A 17,650-nucleotide genomic window follows, 5' to 3' on the forward strand; every position below is an offset into this window, starting at 1 on the left:
GTGGTTTTAATTGTATTTGCCTAAGTACTAACACAGTTAGCATTTAAAAAATATATTAAATATATTTTAAAAAATATATTGTCCATTTGGATCACTTCTTTTGTGAAGTGTCTGGTAAGTGTTTTGCACATTTTTCTTTCTTTTTTTTTTTTTTTAAACGTTTATTTATTTTTGAGACAGAGAGAGACAGAGCATGAACGGGGGAGGGTCACAGAGAGAGGGAGACACAGAATCTGAAACAGGCTCCAGGCTCTGAGCTGTCAGCACAGAGCCCGATGTGGGGCTCGAACTCACGGACCCTGAGATCATGACCTGAGCCGAAGTCGGATGCCTAACTGACCAAGCCACCCAGGCACCCCTGCACATTTTTCTATTGGGCTGTTCTTTTTTGATTTGTAGATTTTTATATTTTTTGGATATGAGTTCTTGTGAGATACATGTATAGTGAATGTGTTCCCTTTCTCTGTGGCTTGCCTTTCACTCTCTTAATCGTGTCTTTTGATGAACAGAAGTTCTTAATTTTAATATAGTGTAATTTATGAACTTTTCCCTTATGTGGTTAAATGTTCTTTTGAGCCCTTTTTAAGTAATTTTTCCACCCCCAAATCATGAATATTTCCTTATGGAAATTTTGTTGTTTCACCTTTCACATTTAGATTTGTAATCCATCTAGAATAGATTTTTGTGTATGGTCTGAGGGAGGGATCAAGATATATTTTTCCCCATATGGAGATTCATTTGACCCAGTATCATTTATTGTAAATGCTCTGCACTGCCAGCTTTTTCATAAATTAAGTGTCCAAATATGTGAAGGTCTTGTGGACTGGCTATTCTGTTGTGTGGGAATAGTGGGTTTACCAACTATTCTTGCATAATATCATACTGTCACTTAAAAACTTGATATTTGCCTTTAAAAAGGGGTTACTTTTTTCCAAGATTGTCTTGGTTATTCTTGCACTTTGCATTTTGGTATAAATTTTAGGTACATCTTGCATCTAAGAAAGAAATTATGCTTTGATTTATGTTGTATTGGCTCCATAGATAAACTTGGAGAATTAATATATTTACAATACTGGGCATTCCATGAACGTGGTATAACCTTACATATATTTAGATTGTATTTAATTTCTCTTAGTGTTGGGGAGCCTGGGTGGCTCAGTTGGTTGAGCGTCTGGCTCAGGTCATGATCTCGCTGGGTTTGTGAGTTTGAGCCCCGTGTCAGGCTCTGTGCTAACAGCTCAGAGCCTGGAGCCCCCTTCAGATTCTGTGTCTCCTCCTCTCTCTGCCCCTCCCATGCTCATGCTCTGTCTCTCTCTGTCTCTCAATAATAAATAAACATTAAAAATTTTTTTTTAAATTTCTCTTAGTGTTTTATAATTTTTTGGTGTAGAGGTCTTACACTTCTTCTACTAGATCTATTCTAGGTATATGATAGTTAAAAAAAATTTTTTTAAGTTTATTCATTTATTTTGAGAGAGGGAGAGGGAGAGCACAAACAGGGGAGAGGCATAGTGAGGGAGAGAGAATTCCAACCAGGTTCCATGCTATCGGTGCAGAAGCCTGATGCAGGGCTTGATCCCATGAACCATGAGATCATGACCTGAGCTGAAACCAAGAGTCAGACGCCTAAGCATCTAAGCTACCCAAGTACCCCAGTATATGATAGTTTTTGATGCTGTTGTAAATAGTGTCTTCTGCTAAAACAAAATCCAATGTTGTAATCATTAGTTTCTGGTACATTGAAATATAGTTGATTTATAGTTGAAATACAATTAATACTAGCATTGTGTCTGACAGTCTTGCTAAATTCACTTACTAGTTGTAATATTTTAATAGTTTAGAACCATTCTTTTGGATTTTCTATGTACGTAACCACACTATCTGACAATAATGATAGCTTTATTTCTTTCCAATTCTTACCCTTGTTCTTTATTTCTTGCCTTGTTTTCACTGGCTGAGATCTTCAGCACACTGTTGGACAGTGGTAAAAGCAGACATCCTTTGGCAGGCCTCACATCATAGGTATGGGCGGGACCCCTAACTAAGCAATCCATGTAAATCTCACCAATAATGGAACAAATCAAAATCATGATTCAGTTACTAGAATGCAATTAGAAGAACATGGCATCACTTCTGTGAGATTCCTACTGAAGATGCATGACCTGAATGGAAATGTGAGGAAACCTCAGATAAACACAAACTGAGGGACAGCCTACAAATAACTAGCCTGCAGTCTTTGAAAGGTTCAAGGTCATGAAAGTCAGGGAACTGATGAATTGTTCTAGATTGAAGAAGACTAGAAGTTCTAGATTATAGAGACATGATGACTAAATGCAAAGAGTGACCTAAAGTAGATCCTTTTGCCAAGAGCATTCATTATTGGGACAATTTGCAAAATTTGAATCCAGTCAGAGGATTAGATGGTAGTAATACATCAATGTTAACTTCCTGATCCTGATGGCTATGTATAAGATCCTTGTTTATAGGAAAATAAAGTATTTTCTGAAGTATTTTGGAGGTAATAGGGTATCATATCAGTAACTTACTCTCAAATTGTTCAGGAAAACATTTCTTGGTTCTTTACTCTCAACTTTCTTATAATTTTGCTTTGAGATTGTCTCAAAATAGAGAAGTTAAAACAAAATAATCCCAAACACTTAATTCCAAGGAGGACCACCAGGTGGAGTCCTTAGACCAGAGAGCCAGTTTTACTTGGCTCTTCAGTTCTGGATTAAAAGAAGGGGTTTCTTTGATAAGGGAAAGAAAGCTCTTTCATCCGGGCTGCTGACATGCCATCCAGACTGAGGAACACCCAGGAACTTCAGGGCCACTTAAGCCACAGCCACGGCCACATCAGCAAGCACCGGAAACACCCAGGAGGCCAGGGTAATGCTGGTGGCATGTATCACCATTGAATCAACTTCAAACAAATACCAGTCAGGTTACTTTGGAAAAGCTGGTATGAGGCATTACCACGTGAAGAGGAACCAGAGCTCTGCTGAACTGTCAACCTTGATAAACTGGACCTCAGTCAGTGAGCAGACATGGGTAAATGCTGCAGAAAGAAGGGGCGCCTGGGTTACTCAGTCGGTTAGTGTCCGACTTTGGCTCAGGTCACGATGATCACAGTTTGTGGGTTCCAGCCCTGCGTGGGGCTCTGGGCTGACAGCTCGGAGCCTGGAGCCTGCTTCAGATTCTGTGTCTCCCTCTCTCTCTGCTCCTCCCCTGTTCATGCTCTGTCTCTCTCTGTCTCAAAAATAAATAAATGTTAAAAAAAAAAATTTAAAAAAATACTGCCAGAAACAAGACAGGAGCTGCTCCTGTCGTTGATGTGGTGCGATTGCGCAACTACAAAGCTTTGGGAAAGGGAAAGTTCCCAAAGCAGCTTGTCACCTGAAGGGCAAATTCTTCAGTGGAAGAGCCGAGGAGATTCAGAGTGTGGGAGGAGCCTGTGTCCTGGTAGCTTGAAGCCACTTGGAGGGAGGTTCATTAAATACTAATAAGTGATTTAAAAAAATAAATACAGGAAAGTTGTATGGGTTTCCTTTGCTTCAGCACATGAACGGGGATATAAACTGTAGGTGGTTTTATTCATTTTAGGATATCCCTATGAAGTTGAGAATAGAGTAACTTTTTTAATTTCATTTCTTTTGGGTAGGGTTTCTTAACCTCAGCACTGTTGACATTTTGGGGCTAAATACTTCTTTATCGTGGAGCTACCTGTGCACTACAGGATGTTTAACAGTATCCCTGGCGGGGCGCCTGGGTGACTCAGTCAGTTGAGCGTCCGACTTCGGCTCAGGTCATGATCTCACGATCTGTGAGTTTGAGCCCCGTGTCGGGCTCTGTGCTGACAGCTCAGAGCCTGGAGCCTGCTTCAGATTCTGTGTCTCCCTCTCTCTCTCTGACCCTCCCCCGTTCACGCTGTCTCTCCCTGTCTCAAAAATAAAATAAACGTTTAAAAAAAAATTAAAAAAAAAATTAAAAAAACAAAAAAAAAAAAAAACAGTATCCCTGGCTTCTACTCATTAGATGTCAGTACATACCTCCAGTTGTGACAACCAAAAATGTCTCTAGACATTGACATGTATTCCCTAGGAGACAAAAATCAACAGGTTGAGAACCACTGTTTTTGGCAACAGAATGTTCTCTGCTCTGAGCACTTTGGTTCCTCTGTGCTCAGCAGGAAGCCTAGGAGGTACCTGATCGTGCCTAATGTGGCTGGTACATAGTGTGTGCGTGTCGGGGCAGGAGGAAGCATTGGGTAGTGGGAACTGAACCCCAGGACCTGGAGTTCTGGTAGGTGCTCAGTGCTGTATCACCTAGCGGTACTGTTCTGTGCACAGACAAGCCACAGAGACTGGTGTGTTGGGAAAGGCTTTGGGCAACCAGTCAGAAAGGATAAGGCCTGGGTTCTAGGAGGGAAAGCAGCAGAGAAGGCTGGGGTAGGAGGCAGACTTCTTTCCCACAGCAGCCAGAACCCCAATGCCTCCTAGCTCTACAGGCAGAACCTTAAGATGCTGGAGAACGGCCTTGGTTTCCCATTATCCCTGCTTGTTCCCATTCAGATGACCTTCTTTCTGCTTTACTTCTCCACCTCCTTCCCTTTCCATCCTCTGATCTGGACCTCTAGCCCCCACCTGCTCGCAGGGGCCCCAGCATACCTTAAGCATTCAAGGTTAAGGCTCTCTTCAGCCATATTATGGTGATTCAAATGCAGTGGATGGTAGTCTCCCCAAATTCAAGAGCACTCTAGTGCTGGCCATATTTAGACCATGTTGCCCTTTTGGTTTCTTTAAAGTTCAATTATACCCCCATCCCCACCCCCTTTCTATCGTAGGTGTATCTTCTGTAAAAAGTGCAGTTTTCTCCAGCCCTTTGAAGAGTTACAAAGTATACTTTGTAGTGGCCTGGGAGGGATAGAGATGAGCACATGGGGATCACTGTGAGGTGCCAAAGAATTTGGGGACAAGGTCAGAAAACTATCACCTCCTGGAAATAGAGCCAGTTTGAAACAAATGAGTCATGGCTGAATTTGGCCAACTGCAGAATCAACTTCCCCTCTGGCAGAGAGCCAGCCTCCCTACCTGGGGATGAGGGAGCCACCTTCCCAGTGTGTGGCCTAACACAAGTCACTTCACCTCCAAGAGCCTCAGTCTGTGAAACAACAGATTTAAAGGAGGTGATCCATGACTTTACCATGTAAAACAAAATCCATAAACATGTCCTGCCCCTACTGAGTCCAAATATCCTTGAGGTTGGGTGATTCGTGAACAGGCATTTGATGGTGTCAGTCCTTTTTAACAAGGTGGTATTTCGTCCTTAGGATTTTGTGAACAGCTTCTCAGCTTGCCACCACCCTCATCAGCCCCAGGACCAGCTGGCCCACCCACTGTGAGGAGGGTACATGTGCTCTGAGGCTGCCTGGTTGGCTTTTTGTAGCTGGTCTCCTTTGGGAATAAAAGGATTTTGTTTCTGATTCAGCTCCAAACATGTTAGACCATAGTTCTCCATGTTCAAAGAGCTCTAGGAGCAAAAATGGTGCCTTGCACAAGAAGCACCTAGCAATCGTTGGTTTAAAATTTTTTTTTTAAAGTTTATTAATTTTGAGAGAGAGACAGCATGAGTGGGGGAGGGGCAAAGAGAGAGAGAGAGAGAGAGAGAGAGAGAATCTCAAGCAGGTTCCGCACTGTCAGCGCAGAGCCCTACTCGGGGCTTAAACCCACAAAACCATGAGATCATGACCAAAAGTTGGACACTTAACCAACTGAGCCACCCAAGTGTCCCAGCAATTGCTGGTTTCAATACGATGTTAGTCTTATGGGGGAAGTTGAACCCTTATCAATATTCTGCCCAGCTCTGGCTACTGTCTCCCAAACACACTCATTCCTTCATTGCCTCACCTTGACAGCTCCAGTCGGTTGATGCTTATGGTGGGCAGCTGTCGGGTTGTGTGGCCTACCTACCCCTACGTTCTAAGAGCTGCACATCACTCCCCTCCTCCGGCTATGAGGTCGCTGGAAAGTTCACGCAGCCGTGTTCTGCTGTGCAAACCTGTGTCCGTGGCACAGCTGATGGGGCTGGATGAACACTGATGCAAAGCAGGGTAACCAGGGCCAAGCAGCAGATTCAGAAAGCGTGCTTAGGGAGTTTGAATTGCACCAGTTTCGCTTGGGAGATGTCAGTGGTCTCATCATTTGCCCCAACTGGAGAGTGAGGAGGACATGCTATGGTGCAATGAAGGTCCTGATGACATTTAATGCTGGCACCAGAGTTCCCAAGGCCCAGCTGCACCCTTCCTGGAATTCGGAGTCAACTCTGGATTCCTAAAACAATGCCCCTCACCCACTTTTGTTTTTTTCCTAGCCATAATTGTAAATAAAAACCAAAAATCTGGGGCGCCTGGGTGGCTCAGTTGGTTAAGTGTCTGACTCTTGGTTTTGGCTCAGTTCATGATCTCACGGTTATGTGAGCTCGAGCCCCACTTGGGATTCTTTCTCTCTCTGTCTCTCTGCCCCTCCCCTGCTTCTGTCCCCTCTCTCTCTTAAAATAAATAAATAAACGTTAAAAAAAATTGCTGGATTCCCAACAAGTACAAGCTTCTGACCTCAAAGAGAGGCCATGGTAACAGTCCCATGGAACACAAAACCCATGGGTGCAGGGATTTCAGTCACTGCGAAAGATAAGCTGTGACCTAATTAAGTCACACTGGGCAGCTGTAGGTGAAGAGGCATGCAGTCCAGACTGTGGAGGGCACTCCCTCGATAGATGGCAGGTATCCCTGCACCCAGCCCCTCCACCCAGCCAGGCTGTTGTGGCCTGAAGAAGGTCTGTTACCAAAGGACACCTTGGAGCTCTGGGATTTCCCCCATGATGTCGTTACATGAACATTTGCTAAAGCTCAAAGACCTTCTACTTAATGACATCAGATAGACCCGAAACCACAAAGAAAGCCATTTCACACATCGGTCAACACCTACATTTAATTGTTGTGTCTTGGAAAGAAATACAGGTGTCTTGGTCATGGGATGTTAACTCTTTTATTAACTTAGGGTTAACATTGTATTTGCTCTGTGGATTTCTTTTTTGAAGTTGTGGATTCAATAAACAACAGCTGGGTTTCCCCCAGCTCCTAGGGGACAAGGCAAATGCATTATAGTCAAAGAGGGGAGCAGGACAAAATGGAGAACAAGCTTGAAAAAATTTAAGGCAAATGTCACTCCCATATTAAAGGGAATTGATCAAGCATATCTGTGCATTTCAATGAAAATATATGAAATATCTGTCAAAATAATTAACATCGGTAAAAATTAGAACATGTAGCTTATAAAATGCCTACACAGGTTTGGCAGAAATAAATCCAACCGTGTCATTAGGCTCATAGTACACAGACACAGGAGCATCTACCTTAAGAACAAGTTTCCTGAAGAGCAGAGGCCAAGTGTATTTCAAAAGCAATTCCACGAAATGGGCGGTGATAAGATTAATGACTCACGGGTTGGGTTTACATTTTGGCAAGAGGAATTGCTTAGTCAATGGGGCTCCTCTTGGCTGGTCCCTGGGATGCTTCCTGGGGACCCTCCCCAGAAGGCTCTGCATCAAGTAGAGGTGATCATTTGGGCCAGGAGGCTCCCAGAGACGTGGTGACAAGGGGCGCTCAGCTCACCTATGGGACAGTGCGACAGAGAAACGAAGGGTCTTCCCGTCCAGATTTGGAACTGGGACGTTCTAAGACATCACTGTAGTTCCAGAAGTAGCTGACTGTGTAGGAATGGATGCTCCATCCCCAGTGGTCATATATTTTATGCCCCCCAAGTCTATTTTATTTACAGTCTGACCAAACCGTCCCCAGGCTGCTCCGTGGCAGGTGGGGGAGTAGGTGCACGCTCGGCTGGGCATCACGCGTGGGGATGTCCCAGGCCTGGTGGGTGAGATTCACTGTGAGGCTGCACAAAAGCACGGGGAGAAGAGTGGTGTGTGAAGCCAAGCATCTTGCCTTTCTGCTTTGGTCTTGAAGATTCAGTAAACTTAGGGTCCCAGAGGCTGCCCCGAAGCTGGAGCTATGGATTCCCAGAATTCTTTGTGTTTCCATCTTAAGTTTGCCAGAAGAATGTAGCCAGCAAGCAGAGTTTGAGAGCCTGTCACTGTTTGAAGAACACCCCCTTATGGCCCACCACCCATCTGGGCTGGGTGCTCAGAGATGCTGCAGAAGGACCTTGCTCCTGGGGAGATAAAGTTGTCAGACGCAGGGCACCCCCCAAACAGGCTGTGGCTGACGGTCTGGAGAAAGGCTGCTGAACGGACGGACGGACAGGAGGGGCCCTGCCCCCTGCAGTCGGCTGGGTGCCCCTACCCAGCCAGGAGGCACGTGCGGCAGCAGAACTGAATGAACAGCTTCCGTTCACAGAGCCGGTTGGACTTCACCATCTCGCAGAACATCTCGTCAGCTGGGGTCCCACCAGGAAAGAGAAAGAAGGGATGTATCAGACTTTGGGGCCTGACATGTTCCAACCATCCCATTTCACCAAGCCCCAGCGATGGGCTGGGCAAGGGTCATGGAAGAAGCTGGGGGCGGCAGCCGGGGTGGCCGTCACGGTCTTCCTGGGACATGTGGCAAGCCTGGTGTGGCAGAGGGGACATGTGGCCTAGGGAGCGCCTGGGTGGCTCAGTCGGTTGAGCGTCCGACTTAAGCTCTGGCCATGATCTCAAGGTTCGTGAGTTCGAACCCCACATGGGGGCTCGCTGCTGTCAGCACAGAGCCCACCTCGGATCCTCTGTCTCCCTCTCTGCCCCTCCTCCGCTTGTGCTCTCTCAAAAATACATAAACATTAAAAAAAAAAAAAAAAGAAGTGGCACCTAGCATGCAGGGGCTCATGCTGGATACAGGGGATGGGGGGAAACTGAGGCAGGGTGGAGGATGAAGCCAGCTGTACCAGCCAGGTCTCAGTGCTCCTGTGCATCTATCTTCCCAGACAACTGTGGTGGTGCAGGACTTCGTAGGAAGACTCTGGGGGGTGGGGCTGGGGTAGGAGGGCAGGCCTGGGACAGGCCTGTGTCCTGTGGCTGTGTCCTGTCTGGCAGCTGCTCTTGTGTCCAGGGGGCTCCCCAAACTGATTGGGATGGGAGGGAGAGAGTCATCAAGGCGAATGGAAAGGGGGAGGGGAGGAGGGATGGAGACCGACCCATCCCAGCTGGCTGCTGAGTTTTTGAAGAGGCCTCGTCCTTGATGGGACCTGGGAGCCCCTCCTGAGACTACCCCACTTTCTTGGGCTGTATCTATAACCTGAGTAGGTGACATCCTAAAGAGGGAGCTTCCTACTCCGAAAGCACGCAATTCTGCAAACCAAAAAGAAAAAACAAAAAGACAAAACAAAAAAAGACCAAACACCAAGGCAAGGAGGCCACACTAAAGTGTGTAGGACATGCTGGTTTGTGCTCTGCCATGGCAGGGCCAGTTACAGCTCCAAGCCCAGGGATGCTGTGGGACCACCAGCTTTCTCCCCCACACTCCGGTTTGAGGTGCCCAGAGCTGGCCTGCGATGCTCCTCCTGGTGGCTCGTTGAGCATGGAGTCTTCTGGCTCACTACTCCTGCACCAGGTCCCCGGGCCAGAGCCCTCTGCCTGGAACCCCAAGCTGGTCTTTGGTCTCCCTCAGAGTTCCTGTCTTCACAGCTCATTCTGGTCTCCAGTGGGCCTAGAGATCCAGGGCTCTCCCACAGCAGATGTGGGGCTTCCCTGTGGGACCTGGGGGGCCCCGACTCTGGGCTCTGAGGCTGACACCCTCCAGGCCTCCTGGCTTTGACCCCCAAGGTCAGGCCTCTTCTAACAGGACTCACCGCACCCAGGCCACCGGGCTTATGGCACAAGAGTGGGAACGGTACCAGAACAAAATCAGCTTTAAGAGTCACTCGGCAAATGGACCGGCAGTAGCTTGGTGGCCAGGATGCCTCCCTGGTCAATGTGAGGGGCCCAAAGGGACAGTAGGAGGCTATGAGGCATCCCTGATACTGGGGCCAGCATACCCATTCAGAAGGGCTACTGTTCCTGCCTCTTCTCCTTCTCTTCTTCTCAGCTCAGCGAGCTGAGCTCCTCCAAGGGCAGCCCCAAGGGTAACTCACGTCCCCCCATTCCCTCACTGGTGCTCACCGTTGCTGCACGTATGGTTGGTGATGCACGTGGTCCCCAGCAGCGTGAAGCCCGTCTTACACCTGCTACAGTTCCTGCTGGAGCCTTCACAGCTCAGGCAGCTCTCGTCACACCTGTGGGAGGACATGGGTTCATGCTGCTGCTTGGGGAAGGGGCCCAGCCACTCCAGGAGCCCCCTCCTGGAGCCCCCCTACCCTCTTGCACTGTCTCTGCCTGAAGCTGTGGCCACCATGATGGCCTGAAACCCCAGCCAAGCATCTGTACATCCTACCTCCTGTCTGACTGCACTATCGCCCTGGGAGGGTGAAGTCGTCAGGAGCATGCCTGGAGTGGCAGACAGGCCCAGGTCTCTGAGACTCCCTGTGGCTCACCTGGACACCTTCTTGGATACTGTGCCCCCTGCCACCAGGTGGCTCCTCAAGTGGCATCAGCACATGCACCCTTGGGCAGCTGCCCAGCTCTGATGGCTACAGGTTGGGATGCAGGGACAGGAGCGTGGCAAAGCGACCCTGGAGCTGGCCTGGGGACTGCTGTTGCCCATGAGGCTGAGTTTTCTTTCCAGTGATGCCAGCCTCCCTCCAGGGCAGGCAGGCAAGGTGAGGATCTTCCAGTTCTTGCCTTGAGATGGGACCCAGGGCTCTTTCTAATGCAGAGTACCGTGACCTCAGGGGAGGGTTGGTACACCGTGGCCCTCAAGCCACATCCAGCAGTTTTACTGGAAGGCAGTTACTGCTCATCTATGTATCATCTGTGGCTGCTTTCACAGCGGCAGGACTGAGTAGCTGGGACAGAGACCATGTGGCCAGCCAAGCCCAAACTACTCACCACGGGGCCCTCTATAGAAAGAGCTTGCCAACCCGTCCCTGGGGCTTGAATGTTCACCTCACCTCCTCCGGACCACGTGCGGACTGGGGCTGCACCTGCCACCTTTTCTGGGGCCACTTTGGTGAGTGGGTCTCCCAGTGCTCCAGTCTGCCACCCGGCTTCCCCACGGATGCCAGCTGCAGGTGGAACAGGCCCCAGAAGTGGAGCTCAGGCAGGGTGGGTGGGGCATCCGACGCAGGAGCCTGGCTCAGATGGCTCCTGCATCTGCCCTGCGTGGCCAGTTCTTTGCTTAGGACAGATGCCACCCTCCCAGTCAGGGACTAGATGCTATCAACAAAGGCTCCTATAGGCCTCTTTCCAAAGCAGCCATCCGCTGGGTTCTCATTTCACCATCGATTCTGACTACATGGAGCCATGGTGGGTCATGCCCTCAGCCTGCTCTTCCAGTGCAGGATGCCCCCAGACTGGAGTTCAGGCCCGTAGTCTATATTTATAAATGTGTAAATCCCACAGGCAAACTTGCTCTTCTGACTTCCTCCTCCTGTAGCAAGAGCTTGCCCCCTCCCCCCCCCCCACACCTCCCTGCCCTACAACCTGGAGGGGAGAGTGGGCCCTGCCATGTGGGACCCTGTTTCTGTGCACTCTGGAGAAGCCACTAAGGTCTGGACTCTGTCCTGCTGCACCTTCTGGTGGCCCAGCCACAGACCCTTGACGCCACAGCACAAGGGATGACTTCCCCTGGGGACCCTTGGCTTCTTATACAGACCACCCCTGTGGGACCGGAACTAGGGCCTAGCCTGTTTCATGAAGATGCTTCAAAGGCCCTGGGCCAGCTTTCCCAGGCCCTGGCTGAGGGCTGCTTCAATGAAACCATGGGTGGAGCGTGCTAAGGTGGAGGGCCACCTGCTCATGGCTTACCTTCTCCAGATATAAGCTGGCCACGTCAGGGGTCTCCCTGCCAGCCCCCAGTGGCACTGAAGGTGAGTCAGTTTTCTATGGCTGTGTAACAAGCTACTACAAACCCAGCAGCTTAGAACAGCCTCATTCACCATCTCCCAGGTCTGCAGGTGGAATCCTGGGCAGGCTCCGACCTGCTTCCTGCTCAGGGTGTCACAAGGCCCAGGTCAAGGAGTCAGCTGGGCCGGGGCTTAGATCTGGAGGCCCCAGCTCAGGGAGAGAATCCAGCATGACGCTGCCCCCAGGGAAGGATGATGCCCCCCATCACCCTGGGAACACCGCACCCCCACCCCCAGCTGCCTTGAGGTCCCTTCTTCTCTGAAAGACCCTCTTGACTCCTCTCTGTCAGGATTACCTGCCCAGCAGGTAGCCCTCTCAAGCAGGGGGCTTTCACAACACCTCTGGTTCTGTCACTTTCTATGGCACCCACTTCCCCACAAAACACCATGGCAATTTTGCCCTGCCAGACTCTGGAAGGACAGGCATGTGCACTGCAGCCCCTTTTCCGTGCTCTATTGCACGGGCCACGTGTCCTCGCCTTCCTTTTGCCTTCAGGCTGTTCCAGGCAAGAGTCAGACAGCAAGTCTTGTCATCCTCCAGTGTGGGCACAGGATACAGCAGAAGAAATGCCTGAAGTCTCTGCCCCCCTGAGCACCCAGGAGGGGCCAAGGGAGCGGAGAACAGTGGGGAAGACTGGGGGTCTGAGGGGCTAGCTACCCCTCAGGCAAGTACCCCACTGAATTGCTCTCCAGAGAGGTCCTTGCTCGCTCTTCTGGGTTCTCTTACTAAGCCTTGGGGGTGTCCAGGGCCTCTTTTGAGATCCTTACCATGGACTGTTCTCCACTTTGGGCCTCAGGTTCACTGGTCTTCCTGGCATCCTGGTTGCCAACACAGCAGGCCTATGTTCTAGGCTGGCTTTTCCACATAAGCCCCCCCCACCCCCCCGCCCATCTGGCTGTGTGGCCCAGAGCTGCCCCAGGCCTACCAGCAGGGGCCAGCCACAGCGCCTCTCAGCATCCTGGGGCCTGGAGGAAGCCAAACCCTAAAAGCTGCTGGCCTGAGTGGGGAGAGGCCCTGCATAACCAAGCAGACCAAGACTATTCTTCCTTCAGGAGGGATCCACATCAAAGGGGTCTTCAGAGCCAGGGCACTCGGAAGACAGAAGCTTCCTGAAGGGCTGGCATTTCACCACCTCAACGCCTTATGCAGGGCTCCTCCTAGGGGTATATCTCCAAGATCTGCTGTGGGAGCCCTAGCACTGGACTGGAAGCTTCCCCTCCTGTGGAGGTGAGCACCCAGGAAGATGCTGTCCCCCACTGTTGAGAAGGGGCTTAGGGGGCTGCCTACCTCTTGCTTCCTGGGCTTGGGACACCATATTTTCTGGGTTACCAGAAAAACCAGGGGGGCTGGTTACCACACTCATGGGGATGCCCAGCATCCTGTGGGATCCTGGGCATCTGACAAACAAAAGTGATTATCACTGGGGTGTCTGGGTGGCTCAGTCAGTTAAGTGTCTGACTTTGGCTCAGGTCATGATCTTGCAGTTGGTGAGTTCAAGCCCTGTGTCGGGCTCTGTGCTGACGGTTCAGAGCCTGGAACCTGCTTCAGATTCTGTGTCTCCCTCTCTCTCTGCCCCTCCCCCACTCACACACACTCTCTCTCTCTCTCAAAAAAATAAATAAATAACAATAACCATTAAATAAAAGAGAGTATCACTGTTTAATTCCATGTGCTCCCTGGCTGCTGTACTTAGTGTAATTACCCTTGAACCAATGGGCTGGTACAAATGAAACACTTACTTCAGACACCCATCCGAGGGCCCCACAGAACTCAACAAGGCTGGTGCCAAGTTTCCTGTTTCAAATCAGCTCAAAAGAGGGGGCTGATGCCTGTACAGATACATAACCCCCTGTGGGGACCTTCTTTTGTGAGTCAAAAAAGTGCAAGGATTTGGTGGTCTCTCTCAGGCAACTGTGGGATTTTCTGGTTTTGTGAGGACAGATTAGAACCCAGAGCAGTGTTCAAACACAGACTGCGGAGGCAACCCCAATGTGGGCTCAGCTGTGACCTGGAAGACAGGGCTGCTCTAACAGGGTCCCCCAGGGCTCCCTTGTTTTGAGGCTGTTTCAGAAGGAGGCCCCTCCCCCATCCCCACCATCATTATCAGCAAGGCCACCTTGCAACACCTCATTATCGGCTGCCCTGCCTGTCCTGGGATCTAGGTTATGAAGTCCTGGTGTAAGGCAGTAACTATTCAGCAGCAAGACAAGAGGATACCCAAGCAAACTTCTTTCATTGCCCATGTCCAATGACAAAGAGAAAGAACCAGACTGGGTTGGAAGGCACCAAATAAGAATGGCACACCGTGCAGACACACAAGGAGAATGAGAAGGGTTACAGTATATGTTCATTGACTGCATGGCAAGTGGTTTTAGAATGAGGACATTGTCTGGACCTAAATTTTCTCTAATTTAAAATGAAAGAAATCCCCAACACATGGATTCCTTCGTTACTACCAGCATGGGTGCATCTTGGGCTGCAGCAGGGAGTTGCTCCCATGGAGTCTGCTGTGGTGATGTGAGTACCGCCAGGCAGACACCTTGTTATCCTGCTTCCTGCCCCCTCCCAGCTAGAGTGCCTGGCACACAACAGACACTTGTTAAATGAACCAAGGAATGAAAGCCACCAACGAACTTGTGACCTTGGCAATCCCCAACCACAGGAGGTCCCTCCTCTGTAAATGGGGTCTGGCACCCCCACCGTAGCTCCCGCACCCTCTGCAGCTGTGTGATGTGGCACCCTCCCCCAGGCCCAGGGAAGAGGCCACCAGACTTGGCCCTCCGGCTCCTCCCTTGCTGCCCCAGGCAACGCCATTCCCTAGCAATCTTGGTCTGAGCCAGGAAGACTGAAAGAATTGCGTACCTTCGGCACACTTTGTGGGGCAAGCCTGGCATCTCCTCTGGGTAGAAACCTTCACCACAGGCTGGCACACATTTCCAGTCTTGGAAGTGGAAGTTTGCTGCACAGTGAATACATTCTTCTCTGCTGGGCCCTGAGGAGTGCAGGGACAGAAGCAGATGTCAGGGATGCCTGCCCATTACCATGTTCCAGGTCTGCTGCGGTGCCCTGGGGATCTGGGGTCTTGTTTGGATGCCCCTGTCCACCACCACAGCCAGGTTTCCCAAGTGCCCACCCTGTGTCTGCACCGGGCCTCCCTGCACCCAGGGAGGGACATGGAGGCATGAGCCAGGCCCAGCACACCTCCCACTGCCCGTGCCGTGTTTGATGGCCCCCATTCCAAATGCTTCCTTGCCAACAAGCCTTGGTCCCACTTCTTTTTGCTAGAGGTAGCCACGTGTGGCTTGGAGTGCTTGAAATGTGGCTGGACCAAACTGAGACATACTGCAAGTGCAAAATGCAGACACACTGGATTCCAAACACTTCGCATAAAAACAGAATAAGAAAGTCCTTGTTCATTTTTCAAGGTTGATTATATGTTGAGATGATGGTATTTTAGACACAGTGGGTTAAATAAGATGTTATTATACTTATTTTTGCCTGTTTCTCTAGGAAATTTAAAATTGGTTCAGCGGCTCCCATTTGTGGCTTGCGTATTTCTTTTGGACAGAACAGCATGTAAGATGTGGGAAAAGTGAAGGAAGAGATTTTCAGGGGATGGTGTTGACAGGTATTTGGTGTGGACAACCAGGACATTTTCAACCACAGAGAACAAACAACTAAGGGCTTATAGAGTGGGGGATGGAGGCCTGAAGAGACAAAAGCTCAGAATGAAGGACCAAGAGTCAGGAGGGAGAATATTCAGCTCAGCTTGGACTCATCAGCCTGCAGCAAACTTTGGTCTAGAACGAAGAAAGAGTGCTGTTCACCTCTCCACCTGTCCATGTGTCTGCCTGTCTGCCTGTCCATTTGTTCATTCATCCACTGAATGTCAAGCAGGCTGGAGCCTACTCTGTGCCAAATGTCCCTGAGGAGCACCTGATGGGACATCAGAGAGAGGCAGAGAGGTGGCCCCTGGCTGATAGCTTAGGGGGTTGAACACGGGAAAGAAGTCATCTCAGATGCTTATGGTGATCACAGTCCCTTGTTAAACATCTTCCTTTAATTTCACTGTGGTCTTAGATGGAGGCCTGGCAGCTAAAGCAGTAATATCTGGCCCTCTTCCCGGAGTAGCATCTGGACTAAGAGGGGGCCTCTTGGCCTTGTCAAGGGAAGACCCCCTTGAAGACAGGGGTATGCAGGGTGGTTCCACCAGCCCCAAGGCTTGGTGCTCTGGTAGCTGGTTCCATCTCTCAGAACCACAGCTTGCAACCTGGGAGGAAATTCTGAGCTCATTCAGGATTGTGAGTGGGAGGCAGAAGCAGGAACCCTTTGGGGTCACTGGACCTCCATTGTGAGCAACGGCCCACCCACTTGTAGTCTCCACATGGGATGTCCTCTTTCCTTCGCTGCAATGCCCCACAAACATGTAGGGTTCCTGCCCAGTTTATGTCATTCCAGATGGAAGACTGGTCTTGTGCTTTGGCCACCCCTCCATCATGTATCTCCAGGGAGCATCTGGCATTGGCCATTTGGCCCTTGGAAGGCCCTGGGCCTCCAGAGCTGTGTGGTCCTTGTGGCTGTCCCCCTTGGGCCTCCTCTGTTGAACCCTGTTACCCACATTGTTCTGTCTCAGCCATTAGAATCCTTAATGCCTGAAGAATTTCTGTGGTGCAAAAGAACACTCATTCATATTTGTACACTTGACCCTTGACGAACATAGGGGTTGGGGTGCCAATCTCCCACGAAGTTGAAAATCCACATTCCCCCAAATGTGGATTTTGATTCTCCTAAAACTTAACTACTAGTAGTCTACTATTGACCAGAAGTCTTTCTTTTTCTTTTTTTTTTAAATTTTTTAAATGTTTTTGTTTATTTTTGAGACAGAGAGAGACAGAGCATGAGCAGGGGAGGGGCACAGAGAGAGGGAGACACAGAATCCCAAGCAGGCTCCAGGCTCTGAGCTGTCAGCACAGAGCTCGATGCGGGGCTCGAACCCACGGACTGTGAGATCATGACCTGAGCTGAAGTTGGATGCCCAACTGACTGAGCCACCCAGGAGCCCCTCTTTTTTATTTTATTTTATTTTTTTGAGAGAGAGAGAGAGAGAGAGAGAGAGAGAGAGAGAACGCACATGCGTGTATGTGCATGCACATAAGTTAGGAAGGGGCAGAGGGAAAGGGAGAGAGTCTTAAGCACGCTCCACATTCCGCACAGAGCCCAATGCGGGGCTCAATCTCACAAACCAAAAGCTCATGACCTGAGCTGAAATCAAGAGTAGGATGCTTACCCAACTGAGCCACCCAGACATCCCCAGAAGCCTTTCTGATAACACAAACACTCAGTCAACATACATTTTGTATATTCTTACCATAAAGTCAGCTAGAGAAAAGAAAATGTTAAGAAAGTCATAAAGAAGACAAAGTATATTTACTGTACTGTATGTATTGAAAAAAAATCAACGTACAAATGGACCCGTGCAGTTCAAACCCATATTGTTCAAGGGTCAAGTGTACTTAGTTTAATGTCCAATTTGCTAAACTTCAAAGCTGATGAAACACCCAGCTGGGTTAGATGGGAAAGTTCTGGAGACGGATGGTGGTGAGGTACAATGTGACTGTACTTAATGCCACTGAAGTGTTCACTTAAAAATGGTTAAGATGGT

At 49.5% G+C, this 17,650-nt stretch overlaps 1 protein-coding gene and 1 pseudogene across 2 annotated transcripts in view; one reads left to right on the plus strand and one right to left on the minus strand.

Annotated features, from left to right (window-relative positions):
- The first annotated feature begins 2,716 nt into the window (after window positions 1-2,716).
- Window positions 2,717-3,468, plus strand: LOC122221137 (annotated as a pseudogene).
- A 3,556-nt stretch (window positions 3,469-7,024) lies between these two features.
- Window positions 7,025-17,650, minus strand: part of PCSK6 (proprotein convertase subtilisin/kexin type 6) — a 191,033-nt gene continuing 180,407 nt past the window's right edge. For both annotated transcript variants that reach the window (XM_042941191.1, XM_042941190.1), the window contains 3 exons: window positions 14,851-14,980; window positions 10,147-10,259; window positions 7,025-8,447 (listed from right to left, as the gene is read on the minus strand). In XM_042941191.1, coding sequence (XP_042797125.1) covers window positions 8,350-8,447; window positions 10,147-10,259; window positions 14,851-14,980 — 341 coding nt within the window. In that variant the 3' untranslated portion in view covers window positions 7,025-8,349. The remainder of the gene's footprint in view (window positions 8,448-10,146; window positions 10,260-14,850; window positions 14,981-17,650) is intronic.

The sequence above is a fragment of the Panthera leo genome, chromosome B3 (genome assembly GCF_018350215.1).
Source record: "Panthera leo isolate Ple1 chromosome B3, P.leo_Ple1_pat1.1, whole genome shotgun sequence".
In the NCBI taxonomy this organism is placed as follows: Eukaryota; Metazoa; Chordata; class Mammalia; order Carnivora; family Felidae; genus Panthera; species Panthera leo.